Genomic DNA, 25789 nt, shown 5'->3' on the forward strand with positions numbered 1-25789 from the left:
TAAAAGAAAAAATTTGAAGAGAAGGTCTGTTTCTCAGTATAGAGGAGCTAATTAATCTGTATGAGGATTTTGTTTTGTCTGATAAGAAAAGAGACTTGAAAAGGGCAGTGGCATATCAGACAAATGTGAGAACAACAGACATCTAGGATGCTGATCAGGTCAAAAGGGAGAAAAACAGCGTTTACAACATTAAAAACAGATCCCGGGTGGTTTAAGACCAATTGTTAGTACAGCAGTCCCCACACATCCATGAGTGATCCATTTCAGGATTGACCATGGATACCTAAAATCATAGGTAGGAGGGTACTCATTTAAGAGAGCAAGAAGGGGGAAGATTGAGATGTGGAAGTAAGTGTGCAGGATGGGTTGCAGTAGCTGCGACCATGGATAACTGAAATCGGGGATACAGGGAAACTATTGGATAGTCGAAAACCTGACACGTGGATGATATAAATATCAAGCCAAGTGTGTCAAAACCTTCTTATATAACCACAGATCACATTTTCACTGGATGCACTGTACTTCCTTTAATCATCTGTATCTTTCAAAATCTCCAATTCAATTTGCATCCTCCCCTCATACAGGTGTAAAATATCTCCTGAACTTCACCAAACTAATTGGGTAACCAACAATGCCAGATGTAGGGGTGCTTGTGTCATATTTCATTAGTGTCTGGCAGTGTCTAAATGAGAATCTTAATTCTCTTTTCTCATGGTTTAGGGACCAACCATTAGTGCAATTCTGTTTCTCTTCTCCAAACCTTTTGACAGACTTGATGCTAAAAAACAAGGTACATCCCCATAATGAATTGCACAAATTGCACAAATTCACAATGTAAGCCTGCATAGCAAGGTGAACAACAAACAACATTTGTACATGCTGACAAACAAAAGAAGAAAACTTTTCATCTTGTCATACACACTTTCTGCATCAGAGAGAACTAATGAAGATGGAATGTCTGACCACTCTGGTTGAAATCACCACCGTGATGGCTAATCCAAAGGAACATCTGCCTATTAGATATACATTCTGTTATATGGAATATGTATACAATAGAGAAATGTGCCAATCTTCAAAGCAGAACTAGCATAATACAAGGTGTTCCAAATTCTTATGTTAGTTCCCCAATTTTTTCAATGGAGATTTCAGAGAACAAAATGCAGTGTGTGCACTAGTAGTAGGCATCCTTTAGTCTCAAGAGACTATGGTAATGTGCTCTGAACAGAGGTCTTGGAACAACGTCTAGTGTGGCTGAGAAGGAAAATTCGAGAGTAACAATCCCTCCCACACTGAAGACAAATACAGTCTGTCACCTGTCCAGCTCCCTGATTTTGCTGCCTCTATGCCTCGGCCTGCTGAACAAGTGCCTCTTCAAATTGAGAGAGTCCGTGATGCAATGCCTGCCTCCAGGCTGAACACTCAGATGTCAAGGTTTCCCATCTGTTGAGGTCCATTCCTAAGGCTTTCAGATCCCACTTACAGATATGCTTGTATCACAACTTTGGTCACCCTCTGGAGTGCGTTCCCTGCACGAATTCTCCATACAGGAGATCTTTTGGAATCCAACCGTCAGCCATTATCCCAACATGCTCAAGCCAACGTAGACATTGCTGTTTCAGTAATGTATACATGCTAAAAATTCCAGCTCATTCCAGGACTAATCTATTTGGAACTTTGTCCTGCCAGGTGATACCAAAAATGCGTTGGAGACAAAACATATGGAATGTGTTCAGCTTCCCCTCCTGCGGTGCACAAGGGATCCAGGACTCACTGCAGTAGTGCAGTGTACTCAGGACACAGGCTCTATAGTTCTGGATTTTGGTGCATGCCGTCAGCTTTTTATTAAGCCATACTCTCTCTTTGTGAGTCTATAGAACATGGTAGCTGCTTTGCCAATACGTTTATCCAGCTCAACATCTAGTGAGATGGTGTCAGAGATTGTTGCGCCAAGGTACACAAAGTCATGAACAACCTCCAATTCTTGTGTAGAGATTATAATAGAGGGAGGTGAGTCCATGCCCTGGCCCTTGTGTTTTCTTCAGGCTGATTGTTAATCCACAGTCTTGGCAGGCCTTGCTAAAACAATTCATGAGTTGTTGGAGCTCTTCAGCAGAATGGGTGACAACAGCTGCATCATTGGTGAAAAGGAAGTCCGGCATGCATTTCAGTTGGACTTTGGTCTCAATCTTTCCATCTGATCTAGTCTGGAGATAGACACCTTCTGCTGCAGTTCCAAAGGCATGCTTCAGCATGACAGCAAAAAAGATCCCAAACAGGGTCAGCACAAGGACACAGTCCTGATTCACTCTTCTTTGGATGTCAAAGGGATCTGATGTTGAACCATCAAAAACTATGGTGCCCTTCATTTCCTCATGAAAGGACCTGATGATGTTAAGGAGTTGAGGTGGACATCCAAACTTGGGAAGTATTTTAAAAAGGCCGTCCCTGCTAACCAAATCGAAAGCCTTTGTAAGATCTATGAAGGCCACAAAGAGTGGTTGTCATTGTTCCCTACATTTCTCCTACAACTTTCTGAGGGAAAATGCCATGTCAGTGGTGGATCTATTAGCTCGAATTCCACACTGTGATTCTGGATAGACTCTGTCTGCAAGCACCTGGAGCCTCTTCAGCACAACACGGGCAAGCAGCTTCCCTACAATGCTGAGACGCCATGGTAGTTATAGCAGTCGCCCCTGTCTCCTCTGTTCTTAAAGAATGTGACGATGTTTGCATCCTTCATATCCTGTGGTATTCCACCTTCCCTCCTGCAAAGACAAAAGATTTCATACAGTTCAGTGGTGATGATCTCTTTACAGCATTTCAACAGGGATATTATCCCTCCCAGGTGCCTTGCCAGAGGCAAGGGAATCCAAGGCCGCCTTTATTTCTGCTAAAATTGTTTCGCTGTCCAATTCTTCCAAGACAAGCAGGCACTCAATATTATTTAATGCCTCTTTGGTTACTGCATTCTCTCTGGAATATAGCTCAGAGTAGTGATGCACCCAGCAGTCCATCTGCTGTGCTGATCACACTTGTAGCAGACTTCAAAGGAGCAGATATCTTCTGTATTGGATCTAAAGCCTGCTTGATACCGTCATACATTCCCTTGATGTTACCTGAGTCCGCTGCCATCTGTATCTGAGAGCAAAGCTGAAGCCAATAATCATTAGAACATATCCTGGCAGCCTGTTGGACTTTGCTATGAGCAAGTTGAAGCTCCTGCAAGTTGTACTCACTAGGACATGCTGTGTATGCTGCTAGAGATCTCCTCTTTTCCTTGACGACAGGCATGAGATCCTCCGAATTGGCTCTGAACAAGTGTGCCGTCTTTTTTGTCTTCTCACCAAATGTGGACAAGACGGTGTTATAAAGTACATTCCTGAAATGTTCCCATCATCCAAGTGCATTTGCATCAGCCAGGCCTGGAGGGTTTCCTCAAGCGCTTGGGCAAATTCCTCCACTTTTCTTTGATTGTGAGTCTTGCTGATGTCAATATGTGGTCTTCCTTCCTTTTTCATGTGATACAATCTCTTTGTTCACAGTTTTACTCTACTACACAGCAAGGAGTCATAACTGTGTGTGATCATAATATTAGAAAGGCTAGAACATCTAGTGAGTATCAAATCGAGCTGATGCCAATGCTTTGACCTTGGATGTCTCCAGGAAATTCTGTGTTGAAGCTTCGTATTAAAAAGCGTGTTGCTGACACAGAGACCATAATGACAGTAAAACTCCAGCAAGCGTTGGCCATTTTTGTTCATCTTCCCAATGGCAAAACAGCCTAGACAAGTGGGCCAAGAATTGTGATCAGCACCAACTCTAGCGTTAAAGTCTCTGAGAATAAACAGCGGCTCTCTCTCGGGGAGCTTTTTGATAGCAGCTGCCAGATCGTCATAGAATTTGTCTTTGATTTCTGTTGTGGATGACAGTGTTGGTGCATATACACTAATGAGGGTGACCGGTCCCACTGATGAGTGCAGTTGCAGAGACAGGATCCTTTTACTCCCCTCAGTAGGTGGAACAATGGATCTCAGCAAAGTATTTCTAACCGCAAAGCCAACACCATATTCCCTGGTCTCATTCAATGGTTTTCCCTGCCAGAAGAATGGGATTATTTTTTTTCTTTGACAGATCCTGAGTCTGGCAATTTCATCTCTTGCAGGGCAACAATGTCCATCTGCAGCCTACTCAGTTCCATGTTGATGACAGCGTGTTGTCTATTTCCTGCTGGTTGTCAGAAAAGCCAGGGGCCACTGTACGAACATTCCAGGTGCCCAACTTTAGGGCAGAAGTTTTCTTATGATTGTTGCATGGTGCAGGGTTATCAATCTCCTTGTCGGCTTTTACCCTAAAATCTATGCACCCAGTGGGGTTAACAGACCGTGGCGAGACAGCACCTTACTGGTTGGGGGCTGCCCAGCTTAAGGCGGGTGGTAGCTACCTAGTGAGATGTAATGACCTCTCCCACCATTGGAAGTAGCCCGTGGCATCATGCTCTATACCAATTGAGCAGAGATTTATAACTGGTAACTGCTACTTCCCATGTTATTTCAATGCTGTATGCAAAGCTGGAGTGTCCTCTCCAGAGCACGAAGCCTGGGTAAGATAATATGGAGGACAGGCTGTTACCCAAGCAGCAGATCCCCCCCCCTCCATGTCACTGAAATAGTCAAATGGAAAGGCAAGAGCCAATACCGGTGGTTCCAGTGATGTTGCAGGAGTTGCCAGAACATCATGAATTGCCTTCGGGACTCCGGCTCTGGATTTTGCCTCGAGGTTTACTCACGAAGCCTTTTCCATTGATGAATATAGCCACAAGGCAGTGGAGGTTTGAAATCCAAGTTTTCCTTCTCCTAGATGGGCTGCCTTCGAAGGCTAATTAGCCCCACCTGCCCGGGGCACTAATGGGGTGGTTTATAGACTAACCAACTAGCTAGCTAGCTAGCTAACTAACTAACTAACTAAATAACTAACTAACTAAATAACTTTGCAATGATCAGCAATAATAAAAATAAACCAATATTGCTGAAATCTCTACAACTGGTGGAACCAGAATCTCTATTCCACTGAAACATCTTTCACACAAAAGCTTTGACATCTGCAGTCTTTAATGACACCTCCTAGAAAATCACGAAGCAAGCACTTAGGGTGTAATATGGGAATCACTGAAGCAGCCTAATGGGCTTTTATATGCAATCCAACCAAATCACACTCCTTCTTTAGCCATATACCTAAGCAACCAACCCAATTTCATGGCTGTATAATGCGAGAGAGGTTAAATCAGGCTTCTTGTACATTCTGAATAACTCTGTACAACAAATGCATTATGTCTTGTTAAGGGCTTGCAGAGATATGTTGGGTTCCATATGCATACTCTGACACTGTTCTCACTGTAAAACTAGAGACCAATGTTCCCTCTAATTTTTAACCCTGTTGGGTGGTGTGCCACCCCTCTAACACGTGACTCTGCCCCCCACACGGGATTCAGTCACAGCTGGAACCACAGGGGCAGAAAATGATCACTGTGGGTTCATAGAGGGAAGTGGAGCCATGCATGCTAGCACACTCTAGCAAGGTTGCTTAGAGGGAACCTTGCTAGACATTAAGCAATGCTTACTTGATTGCATACAGAATAACTAACAAAGAACACAGCAGTATAAAGTTATAACAGTGTCTCAATCTAATTGTCTTGCTTCCTTACAAACACATTCTTTTAATCAACAGTATGTTCCTTTCTCTATTTTATTACCTTCATGATGACCATGGGCCATCATCATCATATCAGGCTTGACTGGGATAGGAATATTTGCCTCTTGTGGTATGTTTTTGAACATCTCTGGGTTTACATTCTGTGTGCAGGTCATATATGAGACTGCATGTTTGGCCTCCATGTAGTACATAATGTAGAAATTGCACATTTCATCACTGGCTGTGCCCCTACAGCAGAATTCAACAAAAAAGAGAAACACGTAAATTAACAAGAGCATATGTATCCATTTTAGATATAAACTGAACATGAATTAGTACTGTGTCACAGAAAGCTACTTTGTAGTAGTGGGTATATAACAGAAATGAAACAACCACCGTTTCCCCCCTGATGATAAAGGGTCAGGCAGGAGTGTGCTTTAACATACCACATTAAAAATGCATAAGACCCTTGACATAAAAAGGCCATTAACTCCAGCTATTTGCCTGCCATTTACATTATGGAACATCCATCTAAATCATTTTCATAAACAATGGCTAGAATCCAAATGAATATTTACACCTATGTAAATGGTGTTACCCCATTCACAGATTGCTGCCTTGTCGTGGTGAAGGGGCTTGAGTAATTCAGAGAAGCTATGGGCTATGCTGTGAGGAACACCCAAGACAGAGAGGTCATAGTGGAGAGTTCTGACTAAACACGATCCACCTGGAGCAGGAACTGGCAAGCCACTCTGGTATCTTTGCCAAGAAAACTCCATGAACAGAAACAAAAGGCTAAAAGATATGATGCTGGAAGATGAGCCCTTCAGGTCGGAAGGCGTCCAACATGCTACTGAGGAAAAGTGGAGGAGAAGTACAAGTAGCTCCAGAGCTAATTAAGTGGTTGGGCCAACGCCGAAAAAACGCTCAGCTGTAGACCTGCATGGAAGTGAAAGGAAAGTCTGATGCTGCAAAGAAAAAAAAAACCCGCATAGGAACCTGGAATGTATGAACCTTGGTAAGCTGGATGTGGTCAAACAGGAGATGGCAAGAATATTGACATTCTGGGCGTCAGTGAACTAAAATGGACAGGAATGGGCAAATTCAATTCAGACGATCATCATATCTAATACTGTGGGTAAGAATCCCGTAAAAGAAATGGAGTAGCCCTCACAGTCAACAAAAGAGTGGGAAAAGCTGTACTGGTATACAATCTCAAAAATGATAGAATGATCTCAATACGAATCCAAGGCAGACCTTTCAACATCACAGTAATCCATGTTTATGCAACAACCACCAATGCTGAAGAGGCTGAAATTGACCAATTCTATGAAGACTTACAACACCTTCTAGAACTGGCAGCAAAAAGATGTTCTTCTCATTACAGGGGCTGGAATGCTAAAGTAGGGAGTTAAGAGATAAAAGGAACAACAGGTAAGTTTGGCCTTGGAGTTCAAAATGAAGCAGGGCAAAGAATAATAGAGTTTTGTCAAGAGAGGTTCCCGGACATTTAGTCCAGTCGTGTCCAACTCTAGGGAGCGGTACTCATCCCTGTTTCCAAGCCATAGAGCCAGCGTTTGTCCAAGGACAGTTTCTGTGGACACGTGGCCAGCGCGACTAGACACGGAACGCCGTTACCTTCCCACCGAGGTGGTACCTATTGATCTACTCGCATTTTTACATGCTTTCGATCTGCTAGTTTGGCAGGAGCCGGGACAAGTGATGGGAGCTCACTCTGTTGAGTGGATTCAATCTTACGACTGCTGGTCTTCTGCCCCTGTAGCACAGAGGCTTCTGCAGTTTAACCCACAACAAGCTGGTCATCACAAACACTCTTTTCCAACAACACATGGACATCACAGGATGGGCAATACCGAAATCAGATTGATTATATTCTCTGCAGCCAAAGATAGAGAAGCTCTATACAGTCAGCAAAAATACCTGGAGCTGATTGTGGCTCTGATCATCAGCTTCTCATAGCAAAATTCAAGCTTAAACTGAAGAAAGTAGGAAAAACCACTGGGCTAGTCAGGTATAATCTAAACCAAATCCTTACGAATACACAGTGGAATTGAAGAACAGATTTAAGGAACTAGATTTGGTGGAAAGAGTGCCTGAAGAACTATGGATGAAGGCTCGTAACATTGTACTGGAGGCAGCAACAAAAACCATCGCAAAGAAAAGGTAATGTAGGAAAGCAAAGTGGCTGTCCAACATGGCCTTACAAATATCAGAGAAGAGAAGGGAAACAAAATGCAGGGGAGATAGGGAAAGGTACAGAAAATTGAATGCAGACTTTCAAAGAATAGCAAGGAGAGACAAGAGGGCCTTCTTAAATGAACAGTGAAAAGAAATAGAGGAAAATAATAGAAAGGGAAAAACCAGAGATCTGTTCAAGGAAATTGGAGATATTAAAGGAACCTTTTGTGCAAAGATGGACATGATAAAGGAAAAAATGGTAGGGACCTAAGAGAAGCAGAAGACCTCAAGAAGAGGTGGCAAGAATACACAGAGGAATTATACCAGAAATATCTGGATGTCTCGGATAATCCCAGACCTTGAGCCAGATATCCTGGAGAGTGAAGTCAAGTGGGCCTTAGAAAGCATGGCTAACAACAAGGCTAGTGGAGGTGATGGCATTCCAGTTGAGCTATTTAAAATCCTAAAAGATAATGCTATTAAGGTGCTACATTCAATATGCCAGCAAGTTTGGAAAACTCAGCAGTGGCCAGAGGATTGGAAAAAATCAGTTTACATCCAAATCCCAAGGGAGGGCAGCACCAAAGAATGCGCCAACTACCGTACAATTACACTCATTTCACACGCTAGCAAGGTTATGCTCAAAATCTTACAAGGTAGGCTTCAGCAGTATGTGGACCGAGAACTCCCACAAGTACAAGCTGAATTTCAAAGGGGCAAAGGAACCAGATACCAAATTGCTAACATGCGCTGGATAAGGGAGAAAGCCAGAGAGTTCCAGAAAAACATCTACTTCTGCTCCATTGACTACGCAGAAGCCTTTGATTGTGTGGACCACAGCAAACTATGCCAATTTCTTAAAGAAACGGGAGTGCCTGACCACCTTATCTATCTTCTGAGAAATTTATATGTGGGACAGGAAGCAACAGTTAGAACTGTATTCAAAATTAGGAAAGGAGTACGACAAGTCTGTATATTGTCTTCTTGCTTATTTAACTTATATGCAGAATATATCATATGAAAGGCTGGACTCGATGAATCCCAAATCAGAATTAAGATTGCCAGGTGAACCTTAGATATGTAAATGATACCACTCTGGTGGCAGAAAGTGAGGAGGAATTAAAGAACCTCTAAATGAGGGTGAAAGAGGAGAGTGCAAAAAATGTTCTGAAGCTCAAGATCAAAAAAACCCAAGATCATGGCCACTGGTCCCATCACATCCTGGCAAACAGAAGGGGAAGATAACTGAGGCAGTGACAGATTTTACCTTCTTGGGCTCCATGATCACTGCAGATGATGACAGCAGTCATGAAACTAAAAGACACCTGCTTCTTGAGAGAAAAGCAATGACAAACCTCGACAGCATCTTAAAAAGCAGAGACATCACCTTGCCGACAAAGGTCCGCATAGTCAAAGCTATGGTTTTTCCAGTAGCAATGTATGGAAGTGAGAGCTGGACCATAAAGAAGGCTGACCGCCGAAGAATTGATGCTTTTCAATTGGGTTCTGGAGGAGACTCCTGGACTGGAAGGAGAACAAACCTATCCATTTTGAAGGAAATAAACCCTGCATGCTCACTGGAAGGACAGATCCCTGAAGCTGAGGCTCCAATAATTTGGCCATCTCATGAGAAGAGAAGACTCCCTGGAAAAGACCCTGATGTTGGGAAAGTGGAGAGGCAAGAGGAGAAGGGGACAACGGAAGACAAGATGGTTGGACAGTGTCATCGAAGCTACCAAAATGAATTTGACCAAACTCTGGGAGGCAGTGGAAGATAGGAGGGCCTGGCGTGCTCTGGTCCATGGGGTCATGAAGAGTCGGACATGACTTAACTAAACAAAAATGATGTTGCGACACATAGGAATAAGTATCAACTAACTAAGATGTCTCTGATTACAGTAAATTCCTAATTGTGTGCAGAGTCATATAAATGGTGTGCTACTAGATATTTAATCAGGGACTTGCTAATTTGTGGCTATTTGCTGCTTGGATTATGCCACTGCCCTTACACAATTTTAACTATTTAACTGGATTATGGCCTGTGTCAGAAATTCCTAACAATGCTTAGCAAATTAATCCTCAATGGCAGATTACTTTCTCCACTGGAAACTCTTGCAAACCACCCATGTGTATGCCCTTCCTATAAGTCCCTTTGCTGCCCTTCTGAATTTGACTGTGATTTTGGTGGCCGGTTTTTCAGATTCCCAGTGATTTGGCTGAAAGTAACAAAACAGCAGTGCTTAGTTAATTGCACACACAATCACTGACAGGGAACACAGCAGTTATAAAGTATTTATTCCTTCCTGAAGATTTTTCTTTTCCCTTAGCCCAGATGATGTGTTCCATTTAAAAGTCATTAATAATTAACAGTTTTAATTTAGGATTGTTCTATTTAATGTTTGACAGATTCCTCATACTCCCCCCTCTACCTCGAACAGAACACAAAGTATAGACCAGAGTTCTTTAAATCATCATTGTTATCTTATGCAACTATGTAGTGGCATGTTCCCTTGTGATACTCTAGGTTTCAGATAATAATCCCCAACCTATATCAAAACTTATTTTAATTTTTTTTTAAAGCAACACAAGACAAAAATTTTAAAAGTCAAGAGCTGTGAACGAAATGGTAAGAGATCAGACAACTAGGCTGGAATAATTTACAGCATTTGTTTACCCTGTTTCCCCGAAAATAAGGCAGGGACTTATATTAATTTTTGCTTCACAAAATGCATTAGGGTTTATTTTCAGGAGATTTTTTTTTTATGTACAACAATCTACATTTATTGAAATACAGTCATGTCATCTTCTTCTGGTTTGTTTGTTTGTTTGTTTGTTTGTTTATTTATTTATTTATTTATTTATTTATGTCCTGCTCATCTAGTCAAATCGACCACTCTGAGCGGCTGGTTGCTGCACAATGGTGGAGGGCAGGGTTTCGCTTAACTGGGGCTTATTTTTGGGGTAGGACTTATATTACGAACAACTTGAAAAATCATACTAGGGCTTATTTTCAGGTTAGGTCTTATTTTCGGGGAAACAGGGTGAGTGTAGAGAGATGGACCCTAAGAAAGGAGAGTGAAGTGGCCAAATTAACCTGAAGGCAGCAAGTGCCCACAGCCATTAGCTGAATGGGTCCAAATGCAGGATACAGCCCATGACTACCCGCCTGCTCAAACTTACTCTATCCATAAAATGGGCACATGTCAGTAGTAGTGCCACAGAAGCTGATGAGGTTGCATGATCAGCTTCTGACCTTATGTATCAAACTGCCATCCTTCCCCCTGTCTCAATTTCAGTCCAACAGAGGAAGAAAAAGATGTACAGGTAGAAAATAGCAATGCAGTGTACATGATACAGCATATAAAACATTAGTGCTCACACACTATGTCACGGTACCCATGACATTCCTTGACTACAATGCCCATGCTGCAGGTGTCCAAGAAAGGGGGAAACTGTGCTGTTCCCTAGCAACAATTGAGCTGGCCTAAAATAATTCTTCCGGGCCTCCAACCAAGATCATCAAATGTCTGGGGCACCCCACAAGCATATAGGCTGGAAAAGAAGTTTGTCATGCCTGCTGGCCTAGAAAGAGGCTGCCGAATAAGATGGCAGGCCCCATTGCAGGCCCAACCAGGAATGGCGGCAACCCATGAGATCCAGTGGATCCTAGTATAGTAACAGGTTCTCTTTCCCTGCATTCCCCACAACTGCCTCCCTCTGGTCAGTCAGGAGGGGGAGCATTTCTTCACAGCAACAACACCTGAAGCAGAGGTAAAATCAAGCAAAAATGAATGTTTTCATTTTCTTTTCTTTTAGGAGAAAAGTATTGTAGCTTAAATAAGTAGCATACTTCTACATCTGTTTTAAAAGGCATCTGATGACATACGTTTTATTTTAAGAGGTCTCTGAGGGGATTTTTAGGCTATGGCTTATGAAAGCTGATACTAAATAAAAATTGTTTGCCTTTAAGGTGCCACAAGAATTTCTGTTTATTCTGAAAGATGCCCCTTGCAATAGTTCTAGGCAAATCCAGACTCCTAACAGACAGAGGTTTAAAACAAAACAATCCCTCCCCCCCACTTTCTAATTATTTTCCACAATCAAGTCATTCAGCCTACACTAATACAAAGGTGTGGGGGAGGACTATTTGCAGCTTTCAAAGACGTCAATGCTGACTTTTTCCTGTGGCATCATGCAGCATTCATTTATTCACCATAGCAACAGCAACGACACCAGTTGGAGGGGGGAAGGCCTTCCAAAAAGAGAATTGATATTTCAGCCTTTCAAAAACAGGGACTCTCTTGACCATCACAGAAAGCTACCTTGCCCTGATAAGGTCTGTTTTGGCTTTCTCTCCCTTTAATTCATTTTTTCTCTCCACATCTGATTTAGATAGCTGTCACAGAACTGCCACTTCTTTAAAATACAAGCAGAGCAATGAAGTGCAGTTGAGGAGAAAGCTCACCCACCTACTCATCTCAACACTATCAAAATATTGCCAATGTTTCTAACATGGCACAGTTGAGTACCTCTGGAAGATAAAAGGTAGTCACAAATTTAATAATACTTTGGTTGTTAATAAGATGTCGGGCATCACCAGAGCGCAAACCCTTTCCTACATTCTATGCAGCATTCCTTTCCCTTCTTCTCAGTAGGAAAGAAATGAGCAATTAGGGGTTTAATTTTAATCTCCATCAAGAAAAACTGTCTCAACTCACAAAACACATTCTCTCATGGGCAACATTCCAGGAGCTGCACATCAATGATGGGCCAAAAGAAGCAAAGCCAAACACACTCACACACCCCCACACACTCTGATCTCTTCTGTGGTTGTCACTGAATTAGTGCTGGATGAGCATTACAAGCCTGTCTGATGCTCTGTAGAGAATTGATGACAAGTGCTGGGAATGCTCAAGTCTGTCATTCCTTGAGTTAGAAAACTGCTTCCTATAAGGACTTTTCAACACCTGACACTCTATTCCATTGTATTCCAGACCTTCCATACCCCCCCTTCCAAGTCCCATGTCTGAAGGAGTTCCTGTATACAGTGGTGCCCTGCTAGACTCTTACCCCATTACACAACGAAATCGCTTGACGATGCCTTTTTGTGATCGCTATAGCGATAGCAAAACAATGTTTCCTATGGGTTTTTATCATTTAACAACGATTAGGTCCCTGCTTCGTGAACTGATTGTTCGCAAGACGACAGTTTAAAACAGCTGATCAGTGGTTCGCAAAATGGCTCCCCGCTGTTTTCCGGACCTATTTCCGCAAGACAGGGATCGCAAAATGGCATCCCTATGGAGGATCTTCACTACACGAGCAGGTATTTCCCCCATGGGAATGCATTAACCGGTTTTCAATGCATTCCAATGGGGTTTTAATTTTTGCATGACAACAATTTCGCTGTACAGTGATTTTAATGGAACACATTATCGTCGTCATGCGGGGCACCACTGTATAAAGAATCAAACATGTTCCACCCAAACACTCAGAACCTGTGAATATGAGGCATAGTGAAATTAAATCATGAAATAAAACATGTGGTTCTACTGAGATACTTCCAGACGCCAAGGAATTCCAGTGCGAAACCTACCCACCCTACCTTGATAGAAAATTTTTGATGTTTTTTTTCCCCTGAGTAGCTTGAGTCTACAAGAATATATCACTTAGTTTATGCATATCATGGTTTGCCCTAAATAACTAGTCAGAAAGACAGAAAGACAGCTAACATGAGATATTTTCAGTATCAATATGCTGCACAAGCTAGGTCAAAAGATTATCCCAACCATCCAAATAAGTAGATTTATTGAGACTCTTTTTGTCTTGGCCTTTGCTTGTTTGTTCATTTGCTTCCTGGAGGCCTGCCCATGGCAAATGGTTGGAAGTTGAGAAAATTCTTTACTACTGTGCAAGCAATTAGATCACACAAAGACCTATGCTTCATGTATACCTCTGTGCACACTCAGAAGGATTGTTGCATTTTAAGAGCTAAATGTTCTATTGGAGTGCATAAGGTTTAAAGCAAAGGGCTTCAAAAAAGGGGAGGGGAGAAGTTTGACCTGGCATTGAAAAGGTAGCAAATGTGGCACAAAATGTTTCTGAGGAGACAGTCTTACACCCATGATGAAACCAGAGAATATATTTGGACACACAATTATTTAGATAATTAAAAATAGAGACACATACCCTATATATGTTTGTGAAGATCTGCCTTCGCCTGTAAAAACACATCGTGCTGCCAGAACATCTCCATATTTGATTTCTACAGGATTTTCTACTGGATAAAATGCCTGAGAAGGGAAGCAGAATGATGCATATCAGACGATCACCATCTAGATTTCCTACCATATATCTGATTGAGAAAAAACCAGAATTATAAGATACAACCCAGATATATTATCTATTTATAAGGTTTTTTATTGTTAGATATGTTGATCAGAAAATAAGAGAACTTGTTAAGAGCTTCATTCAAAAGCAGTTAAGGGGATTGAAATCAAGATTTTTTTAAAAAAAAGAAATGTATCTCCTGTGTATACAAATTCTGATATAAACATTATTTGAAAAATATCTCACCAGAACAGATTTTATTTGGATGGTTTTCAGTGTTCTGGGGAGGACAACTTATAAGTGGATTTGTAAAAAGGGAAGTGTACACTCCAAAACAGATTGCAGCCATGAAACACAGCAGAATATATTAAATATTCACAAAGAAACAAACAAAAGTATCTATCTTATTCCCACTAATGGGTAGAAATGTTAAGCTTGTCTATACTTTAGAGCTTGTCTACAAAAATGTAGTATTTCTTTTCCACCAGTTTTTCCTTGATGCAGTTTCGCAAGATGAATCATGCTGATCACTTTGGTTGCTACAGAATTTGCTTGAACTTCTTAAGCCAGTCTTACTGGCAAGATAAATAGCCACCGGTTAAATTCCACTTTATTATGCAGGAGAGTTCTACAACGCCTGGCATGCGAACACACTAAACACTCAAATCTTTTTCATGAGATAGAAAAAGTTCAGAAAGGTAAGTCTGCTTTTTCTTCAGGCAGATGTAAAGAAAAATAAATATCTAACATCTCATCATCATGCCTAACTGGATTAAGATGTTAATGTTACCACCCGTATTTGATACTGTGACAGATGATTGTAAAGATTACACAAAATAATATTGGCAATGCTATTTTATGGAACACTGTAACAACTCATTAACATTTCTTTTTTTCTCTATCACAGTTTGAGTGGCAATTGAGTCTGCTTTACTTCTATTTATCAGAATAACAAGGTGACGCATATGTTCCTGGGTGCATGGCCAATTGTGCAATTGTGTACATGCCCAGGAATGCAACCAGCAGCCCATTAATGAGTGGCAATTTGCCACAAAGACTTCAGAAGTTTTTCTTATGTAAGCATATATCAGCAATAAGATTCTAGTCAGTGTGTGATATGGCAGTGGAGTTTGTTCCGTAATGCCCTTATCGAGGAGATTTCATCCAATTGGCAGACTTTGGCTAATGCTTAGAACTGTTTTACAAATGAGGAACCAAATAAAACTTTCCTAAATCAAAACAAATATAGATGGGGATATCCGTATACTATACATATCAACTTTCATTCTTTCCAGGTTTAACAAACAACCTGAAATTATATCCATTCATTTTAAAGAATCCAATAAAAGAAACACAAATAAACGGATGTAGATCTTCTAGCTTCTTCTAAACAATGAAGTATATTAACATCCCACTTACCAATCATCAGCCAAACATACCTGAGGCAACTGAGGACTCTGCCTGCCAATTGGTGTCCACTGACCATCTCTAACTCTATACCCACTCACAACTTTTCCTGTAATATAAAATTAGTTGCATTTAAAAATCACAAAAGGAACCTTGCAGCACAATGGTTAGACTGCAGTACTGCAGCTAAGACTCTGCTTATGGCCTAAATTCAGTCCCAATGGGCTCAGGTAGCTGGTTTGAGGCTGACTCAGCCTTTCATCCTTCTGAGATCAGTAAATCGAGTACTAGACTAATGGGGGGAGCAACGTGTAGCCTGCATAATTAAATTGTAAACTGCCCAGAGAGTTTTTTAAGTGCTATGGGACAGCACACACATATTTAGCAAACGGCTTTGATCCTTCCCCACCAAATTATAACTAAGTTACTTCACTTATCTTGATTAGAGGATCAGGTAATTCTTAAAGGTGCTAAATCCTTCATATTATCCCCTTTTTATTCACTTACACATGTATCATGTCTCCCATCTCAGAGATTGATAGATAATTTCAGCCCCCACAACGATGTTGTGCTGAGACTTTAGAAAAAAATTCTAGTTGGAAGCCAAATTTTAAAAGGTTTGAATTGCAAGTGGTGATGAAACCATAAATGGTCATTACAATCTTAAGAGGGGCACTCACCATTCTCTCATACATTGGAGTAATTGCCTATTCATTGGGACTGCTGCACACATGTATCAAACAATAAAAGTCAAAGGAGAACACTCTTTTTAAAGAAATATTGACCAAAATCTTATACTGTGCTTCCACAAGAGAAGTCCTGATGCTACCTTGAGTGCATCACTGGATTTAATACATATCTTTTACTCATATTCAAGTTTAGCAATAGAGTACTGTATTTAAATTGTTTAATCAGGTGACAATATTACCATATTGTGAGAACTACTTTCTGTACCTATTTCACAACAAACTCCATTTTTTAGGAAAGCATACATATCTTTTCAAAACTTCTAAAAACATACAAGTTAGGATAACTTTTAGTTGAAGACTTTAACTCATGTTTGCTAGTTTTTTAAAAAATAGGATTTTGTCTCACATTGATTGAGAGATCACCTTTGTTTTAATAGGAAACAAAACTGAAAAAGGTCATACAGAATACAAACTTAAGAAAACTACTTGACCCACTTCTCTTCAGAATCAAATAAAGTCAACAAGCTTTTGCATTCTGTTGTGCAACTTGTACTGTAAAACTGATGATGTCATCAGCTGTGGCAACTTTTCACCTATAAAACATTACTGATTACTCCCCATCCCCAAAGGCCCAAGGCTCAACTGGGATCCCCTCTGTTGTGGGGAAGCAACAGGACCAGTGAGAAGTTGGTGCAGTCGTGCCCCGCTTAACGATTACCCCATATAACGATGAATCCGCCTCACGATGGTGTTTTTGCGATTGCAAAATGGTGTTTTAATGGTTTTTTTTCACTTTGCGACAATTGGTTCCCTGCTTCGGGAACCGATTCTCACATTACAACAATCAAAACAGCTGATCGTTGTGAGGAAGCAACAGGACCAGTGAGAAGTTGGTACAGTCGTGCCCCACTTAACGATTACCCCGTATAACGACGAGTCCGCCTCATGATGGTGTTTTTGCGATCACAAAACAATGTTTTAATGGGTTTTTTTCGCTTTGCGACGATTGGTTCCCTGCTTCGGGAACCGATTCTCACATTACAAAGATCAAAACAGCTGATCGTTGGGTTTTCAAAATGGCCGCTGGCTGCTCAAAATGGCTCCCCACTGTTTTTAGGAGGCAATTTTTGCAAGACAGGCACCCAATAATGGCCGCCGTATAGAGGATCATCACTAGACGATTAGGTATTTCGTCCATTGGAACGCATTAACCGGTTTTTAATGCGTTTCAATGCGTTTTAAAATTTCGTTTGACAACATTTTCACTCTACAGCGATTTCGCTGGAACGAATTAATGTCGTCAAGTGAGGCACCACTGTAATTTCAAAAAATTCCCCCTTCCACTAGCATAATTTTACCTGTGGTAGAAAAGCTTGAAATAAAACACCCCTCCCTCCCCAGCAGCCTTCAATGACTTCCCCACAACAAAAGAATCCCAGTGGAATCTTAGGATTTTCGGGGGGGATAAGAAATTGGTAATTTCTGAAAAATCGCCATAGCCGATGATGTCATCAACTTTACACAGTGTAAATTGCACAATAGGATTTCAGCCATTTTTAATCTGCATTATCGCTAACACCTTAATCAGATTTTAACTCAGAATTAAGTCCCACTGAGTTAAATGGAATTTATTTCCAGGTAAGTGTCCCACCCTAAACTGAGACACTGATCAGTAAATTAAAAGTCTTACCTAAGTGGTGAGTGTGCACTCTATAGGCAAACACGTGCATTGGATACATTTTATAATGGCAGGCAATATCAGAATTGACCACTGTGAGAAAAAAAAAACAGAAATAAAAAGAATCAGGGGAACTGATGCCTATGTATTAATGATTAGAACTACCATTACAACAATAAAGTTAAATGGTCTGCTTAGAAATAAGCAGTGTGTTTGCACCTGGTGAAGACCAGCCTTCACTGATGCCCATCACTCATCTTCAGAATTAATACCTGGGTAAAGTCTTTCATTCACACATCACTAAAGTTTGTTCCATTTATTTAAGTGAAGGTACAACACCATGAATACGCACACTTACTTGTACGCACAGTGTTGTTTTCAGCACAGAAACAAAACAGAACAGGCCAAGCATATAGAGAACTAAATCCAGTAGGTAGTCCCAACTAGAAAATACTAATGGAATAAATTGTTAAACAGTAAGTCAATACCTATATAAATCTTACTGATTCAGTTACTTGGGACTATTAATTGGATTTAGATCACAAGTTTCACCTATGAACTAGAACTAGTACTATATGCTTAGATTTCTGGACACAGCAGCATAAGCAATTTTTAACAAATATTGCATAGCAAACTTGAATTTAAAAAACCCAACACAAACTTATAAGTAGAATAATGAACAGACACTAACATGTAAAATGAACACAGTAACTGTTTTTTTGGGAGCAAACCTGAATGAGCTTCACATTCATGCATGCATTCTTTTCTCCTTTGATACAACCCCAAGGCAACAGCAGTTTTCACTTGCATTATAATTAACTTCTGTTTAGCATCATACTCAATTCTGGGCAAACCATGGTTATTTTTAATTGTACTGTAGAGAGGCTGGCCAAAGTCAAACTTGTTTTGTTTCATTGTAAGCCAGAATATTTTTAGAAACCACAATTAAGATGAACAGTACACACTGTGTTTATGTTTGAACATATTTAGGACTTCACACTTGAAATATATACAAGTTACAGTGCTTCCAATAAATTTGGCACTGGCAGTTTTGTAACACTGTGAAATTTTATCCCACAGGGAAAGAATTGAAAAGGACAGGAGATGGAGTGGTTGTCATATTCACCTTTCTCTCCTGGTGGTATGACAGTATCCATGGCCATCATAAGATACATGCCAGCAATCATAGGCTGTCTTTGAAAGAAAAAGAAACCCAAATCAATAAGTTACACAGAAGTATACGGAGTCACTAGTTATATGATTCCTTCTAAAAGCAAATAAATGGTAATATTGATAGCACTTTTTCAAAGTCAGATCCTGAGGTATCTGGCACATATAGGCCTGCACCATGCAGATTAGTAAAATACTACACATTTTCTTGTACAGAATCATTCATGTATCTCACACTGCTAAGAGTTACTGTATATTAATAATAGACATATGTCACTCAGCCTATAATATGCAGAAATGTGCACCAGGTGTGCAAATCCTCACTTTTATACCTCGAATGTTAAGTATGGATGATAAGGTGACTCTTAAAGATTGGGGTCTCATAAGAAGTATGATGTCCAAGAAAAAAAAAAGAACATTATGAACCACTTACATTTATGTCTTCCCCCTTAATTAATACATGAAGTGGTTCTAATAAGTGGCTATTTGAGAGAATTTATAGAAGGCATTCTGCTTTGTGGTTCTCCTTATATTCGTGATTACTTTCCATTGTTTTTACTTCTAGAAACTGTTACTTTCTAAAACTGATTTACAAAACTGTTTAATTTACTGTAATAATTTAAACTGTTTTAGACATAACTGATTTAATGGTTGTTATGGTGTTAGTGTTGCTAGATTTTAAAGATTCTGTAAATGAATTTAATTTTATTTATACCTTATATTATGTCCTGTTGATGGTGAGCTGCCTTGGACACTACCAAGGAGTGGAGAGTGGAGTAAAAATGGAATAAATAACCATCATTGTCAAGCCAGACAAATGCAACTTCATTTTTACAGTTCAGACAAGCACCCCTGTATACAGGGGTGCCTCGACTTACAAATGTCCCGACTTAACAACCATTTTAAGTTGCGACCAGCTCTGGCCACAAAATTTTGCTTCAACTTGTGGCCGAAGCTTTCAGCTACGAACACAAAAAGGCAGGGGGAAAAGGCAGGGAATTCAAATTTGCTAACCATTGGTAGGCGAAGAGGCTGCTTCTTTTTAGCTCTTTCATCCCAATGGTTAGAGTTAGTGCGTTGGAGGAGGCTTCAGACTATATGGAGCTGCTTTCTGCTCCTGAGTAAGTACATTTACTTTGTTTTGCAGGGTGGGTTTGGGTTGGGGGGGTTATGTTTCTGTGCTGTTATGTTTTTTTGTGTGTGTGTTTTGCTGTTTTTTCCCCCAGCCCCATCTCACATTCGGATTGGGCTGGCTGTATGTGGGTTTTTTTAAAATTATTTTCCCCCCAGCTCCATTGTGCTTTTGAATAGGGCTGGCTATGTGTGTGGGTTTGCTTGTTTGTTTAATTTTTTCCCCCAGCCCCATCGCACGTTCGAATGGGGCAGGCTATGTATGTGTGGGGTCTTTTTAAATTATTTTTCAGCCCAATTGCCTTCCGATGGGGCTTAGAGTGGGGTTTTTTGTGTGTGATTATTCTTTTCAGCCAGAACAGATTAATGGGGTTTCAATGAATTCCTATGGGAAATGGTGCTTCAACTTACAACCATTTCGATTTATGCCCATCTTCTGGAACAGATTATGGTCGTAAGTCGAGGCACCACTGTATTTAAAATATCATTCATTTTGGCCTGGAGCTTCTGCATGATGGCCAGTTTGTTTGACACGGAGAGAAAGAATAGCCCTGAATTAGCCCCTCTCTTTTCCATTGTCAATTTCTCTCCATGGAAACGTATGTATGCAGAAGAGAGACTCCTCAGTTTCAGCTGTAGGCTCTCCGCCTAAGCAAGAACACTATACAATTGGGGTCTTGGTTGAGTACAGAACCTACATAATCAGGAATGCTGTCTTTGCAGAAATGTTGCTTTCCACATTGAAAAAGTAAGGATGGACATTTCTGCAAAGACAGCATTCCTGCTTATATAGGTTCTGTACTCAACCAAGACCCCCGGTGAGCAATGCCTGAATACGGCTGATGTTCTCCTCTCAGAAAGTCTATGAAAAAAATTATGTTGTGTTCGTTATGGGCAACTAAACTGGAAACAATAGCAATATAATAGGGCTTTCCACTTAAGTGAGTGTTCATGGCTGAGAAGGGATTTGAAATCGGATGTCCAGAGCCACTCTATCCACTGCACCGTGTTAGGTAAAACTTGTATTACTCCCTTTAAAAAAAGTTCTGAAAAATATGGAACAAATTACAAAATAAAATAAAATAAAAATAAAAAATAGGAAGATACTTACCTTTGATTAGTAAGATGTAAAGTTACACCAGAACAGTCTTTGTGTTTATCTGCAAAAAAAGAGTAAGATAAAGCTAAATATAATCACTGCTTTTCCTCCATTATTATTTGAGAGCAATAATTAAGTAGTTCCTACATAAATGTCTTATTAGACAATCAGTGTGCCAAGCATAAATGAGTTTTGCGATGCATAGTATAACATCGTTCTGCTATGCAAATGATAAAGACTCTGTATTTGCATCAGAATCTCTTCCACGGTGGCAATAATTTGAACAATTTGTTTAATATACTGCACCCACAAACTTGAACGTTGGCCATTATATTTTAAATAGCAAGCAGCAGGCATTTTTCAAAGCAAAAGGCAAAATCGTAATACCATATTTTAAACAAGAAGAGAAATTAAAGTTTTTTTAAGAGGTTTTTTTTTTTAGCCATACAATGAGTATTATTTTAGCTACTCAGGATATGTGAAACCATGTATTGGACTATTTCCTCTGAAGTCCAGCAGTTCTTGTGTCTGGATGTCACCACAGCTTAACACAGAAGTAAGGAGCCTGCGGCCCTCAATACAGTATGTTCTTGGACTGCAATTTCCACTTGCCCTAGTGAGCACTGGAAACAGCAAACATGAGAGGGGACCACATGTTTCCCATACCTTTCCTACAAAATCAATAGTAGGGTTTGATCCCTAGTACAGTTTATTTTCAAGTAGATACGACCAAACAATAAGTCTTTTTTTTTTGTCCTCTGAAGCGATGCACACATGCTTCCTCTGAATGCATTTCAATCTCTTCCCCATGCTGCAAATAAATCTATCCATTGTGCCTCTCATGAATTCTATCCCTTGCCGTTAAATTCTGAAATTATTCTGTAGTGCACACACCTCCCAAATCTGTCTCACAATTTTCACTCTTTATCTGCTGAACTATAACTCCCAACTTCCATCCTTTCTTGCACTCTTCCATGAATATTAGTAACAGACCATCGTGCCTACACCCAGAAGGAGCCAAAGATCATCTGCCGGCCATAGCTCACTGTGTGAGAGGCAGTGAGTCTGTGGTTGGGCCCCTACTGGATCTCCCTCTGTGGTTACAGGCCTTGCGGCCTGCTGCTCCTGGCTGCCTCACCCCCTCTCGGCATCAACCACCTGGCCTAGGGGGAGAGAGAGCTTACAGGCCGGAGCTGCCCCTGGGACCGCACCAGACCATCGTGCCTGCACCCAGAAGGAGCCAAAGATCATCTGCCGGCCATAGCTCACTGTGTGAGAGGCAGTGAGTCTGTGGTTGGGCCTCTACTGGATCTCCCTCTGTGGTTGCAGGCCTTGTGGCCTGCTGCTCCTGGCTGCCTCACCCCCTCTCGACGTCGGCCACCTGGCCTAGGGGGAGAGAGAGCTTGCAGGCCGGAGCTGCCCCTGGGACCGCACCGGACCGTCGTGCCTACACCCAGAAGGAACCAAGGATCATCTGCCGGCCGTGGCTCACTGTGTGAGAGGCAGTGAGTCTGTGGTTGGGCCCCTACTGGATCTCCCTCTGTGGTTACAGGCCTTGCGGCCTGCTGGTCCTGGCTGCCTCACCCCCTCTCAACATCAACCACCTGGCCTAGGGGGAGAGAGAGCTTACAGGCCGGAGCTGCCCCTGGGACCGCACTGGACCATCGTGCCTACACCCAGAAGGAGCCAAAGATCATCTGCCGGCCATAGCTCACTGTGTGAGAGGCAGTGAGTCTGTGGTTGGGCCCCTACTGGATCTCCCTCTGTGGTTACAGGCCTTGCGGCCTGCTGCTCCTGGCTGCCTCACCCCCTCTCAACATCAACCACCTGGCCTAGGGGGAGAGAGAGCTTACAGGCCGGAGCTGCCCCTGGGACCGCACCAGACCATCGTGCCTACACCCAGAAGGAGCCAAAGATCATCTGCCGGCCATAGCTCACTGTGTGAGAGGCAGTGAGTCTGTGGTTGGGCCCCTACTGGATCTCCCTCTGTGGTTACAGGCCTTGCGGCCTGCTGCTCCTGGTTGCCTCACCCCCTCTCAACATCAACCACCTGGCCTAGGGGGAGAGAGAGCTTACAGGCCGGAGCTGCCCCTGGGACCGCACTAGACCATCGTGCCTACACCCAGAAGGAGCCAAAGATCATCTGCCGGCCATAGCTCACTGTGTGAGAGGCAGTGAGTCTGTGGTTGGGCCCCTACTGGATCTCCCTCTGTGGTTACAGGCCTTGCGGCCTGCTGCTCCTGGCTGCCTCACCCCCTCTCAACATCAACCACCTGGCCTAGGGGGAGAGAGAGCTTACAGGCCGGAGCTGCCCCTGGGACCGCACCAGACCATCGTGCCTACACCCAGAAGGAGCCAAAGACCATCTGCCGGCCATTAAGAGCCTCGTGGCGCAGTGGTTAAAACGCTGTACTGCAGCTAAAACTGTGCTCACGACCTGGGGTTCAAATCCCAGGTAGCCGGCTCAAGGTTGACTCAGCCTTCCATCCTTCCGAGGTCGGTAAAATGAGTACCCAGCTTGCTGGGGGGGCAATGTGTAGCCTTTATAATTAAAATTGTAAACCGCCCGGAGAGTGCTTGTAGCGCTATGGGGCGGTATATAAATCCAATAAATAAATAAATAAATAAATAAACAGTTGCTAGTATAGGGTTAGGAGTTGCTATACTATTTGAACTTTCTTCTCTTTTTGAAAAAAAAATGCATGGTAAAGTAAAACCTGTATTGTTTATACTTAATCTTTTCCCACTTTAATCTAGGACAGTCTACCAAGTACTTACTTCACTTCTACAAAATATTCCAATATTTCCAGGTTCACTGAATACATGTCTACATATAATCTTGCAAAACAATGTGTACAACGCCATTTCATAACAGTTATCAAGTATTTCCCAACACACACAACATACACAGATCCACTGTTTATGGACAGTAGACAGCAGAATCTGTTATCAACCTCTATGGCAATGTTATCAGAAGACTTCTAACAGGGTTAAAATGAAAGGAAAAGGAATAGTTTGCTTCATCTTGTGAGCCCCCATTGAATGCTTCTGGTGCTACTATCACTTTAAAACCTTGAGTTTCAAAATACTGTAAGGCAATGTGGTGGTGGTGTAAATGCAGATTATGTGGCAGTTCTTTGTTGGGAGAGATGGGAGGAGAAATCCAGCCAGTTGCTATCTGGTGTGGAATTTGAAACCACACACCCAATGGCATTTGCTTTTGAACTGACCTTAAGAAATAGCCCTGGCCCAATAATCTGCCATGACTCTCATGTACATTTTTTCTGCACTTTCCACAAAATCTTGGCACATAGCCTGAGGAAGATGGATTGACATCAAAAGCTAGCTGTTTGTTCAGATTTTAGTGTAATAAAGGTATTACTTGGTCTTGCATTTGTATCAGTTGAATACTTTACTATTCCAGGTGCTCACAGAAACATTTATGGGGAAGTCCTCCATAGCACAAAATGCAAGGGAAACAGTAAGAGGGAGGGAATGGAGGAGGAAAATTGAAGGTGGGGGAGAGAATTTCTCTGCTTTGCCTTCTTTGTCCTTCCCTTCCAAGACTGCAATGCATACAGTCAACATGGGGGATGCACATGTGCACACAAATGTAAGAAGGCATAATAATGGTCCTTCTGTCCTTCTCTACCCCCAAATGAGACAATATATGAGTTTCTCCATATGTTTATCTCTACACAAATATGCATATTATCAGGCAAGACAAAAATGTCTCCCCCTCCTCTGCCCTGTTCTCACCATCAAACATAAGCAACTGCACATACAGATTGATGGCTTTCATGCCATCACTTCCATCAGATGTCCCACGTAATTCACGTGGGTGCTTGTGGCATGAGTTCAAATGAATGCTTGCCCCCCCCCAAGAAATGAGGGATGGGTAACTGTCAATCACTGATATGCCATAGATTACACTGACACAGATTTTCATTTGAGCACTCCAGGGAGGTCATGCAACCCCCAAATAACAAAGACTCGTATATGTGCTTGTGTTGGCAGCAGGAGTCTTTTGGAAAAGTGCCTGAAATTCTGTTTGCCTCAACCAATGTTAAATTGCTGTTTTATTTCAAATTTCCTGTATTTTACTAGTTTCATAACATTTCTGTTCTCAGCATTCTGTCAATGGTAAGCCATGCAAACAGCCATCTCAATTCAGTTTCTATGGTTTTCTCCCAAACATCTAGGTACTTTAACCTCTGGATTCAAAGTGGCACTGAAAAATTCTTATTCTTGTCAAAGACATACTTATCAAATTAGATAGATCTTCCACAAAAATAGATCTGTGGATGGCTATTACTAGCTATGGTACTTGAATGGGCCCTTCATATTCAAAGGCAGCCTGCCTCCGAAAACCTGATGTTGGGAGAAAGAGGCTGGCCA

At 41.6% G+C, this 25789-nt stretch overlaps 1 protein-coding gene across 12 annotated transcripts in view; it reads right to left on the reverse strand.

Annotated features, from left to right (window-relative positions):
• PAM (peptidylglycine alpha-amidating monooxygenase) overlaps nt 1–25789 on the reverse strand; it is a 183908-nt gene that overhangs the window by 44858 nt on the left and 113261 nt on the right. For all 12 annotated transcript variants that reach the window (XM_072992490.2, XM_020794415.3, XM_020794414.3 and 9 more), the window contains 6 exons: nt 21404–21452; nt 19118–19185; nt 18004–18084; nt 15657–15733; nt 14077–14180; nt 5750–5937 (listed from right to left, as the gene is read on the reverse strand). In XM_072992490.2, coding sequence (XP_072848591.2) covers nt 5750–5937; nt 14077–14180; nt 15657–15733; nt 18004–18084; nt 19118–19185; nt 21404–21452 — 567 coding nt within the window. The remainder of the gene's footprint in view (nt 1–5749; nt 5938–14076; nt 14181–15656; nt 15734–18003; nt 18085–19117; nt 19186–21403; nt 21453–25789) is intronic.

The sequence above is a fragment of the Pogona vitticeps genome, chromosome 2, assembly GCF_051106095.1.
Source record: "Pogona vitticeps strain Pit_001003342236 chromosome 2, PviZW2.1, whole genome shotgun sequence".
Classification (NCBI taxonomy): Eukaryota; Metazoa; Chordata; class Lepidosauria; order Squamata; family Agamidae; genus Pogona; species Pogona vitticeps.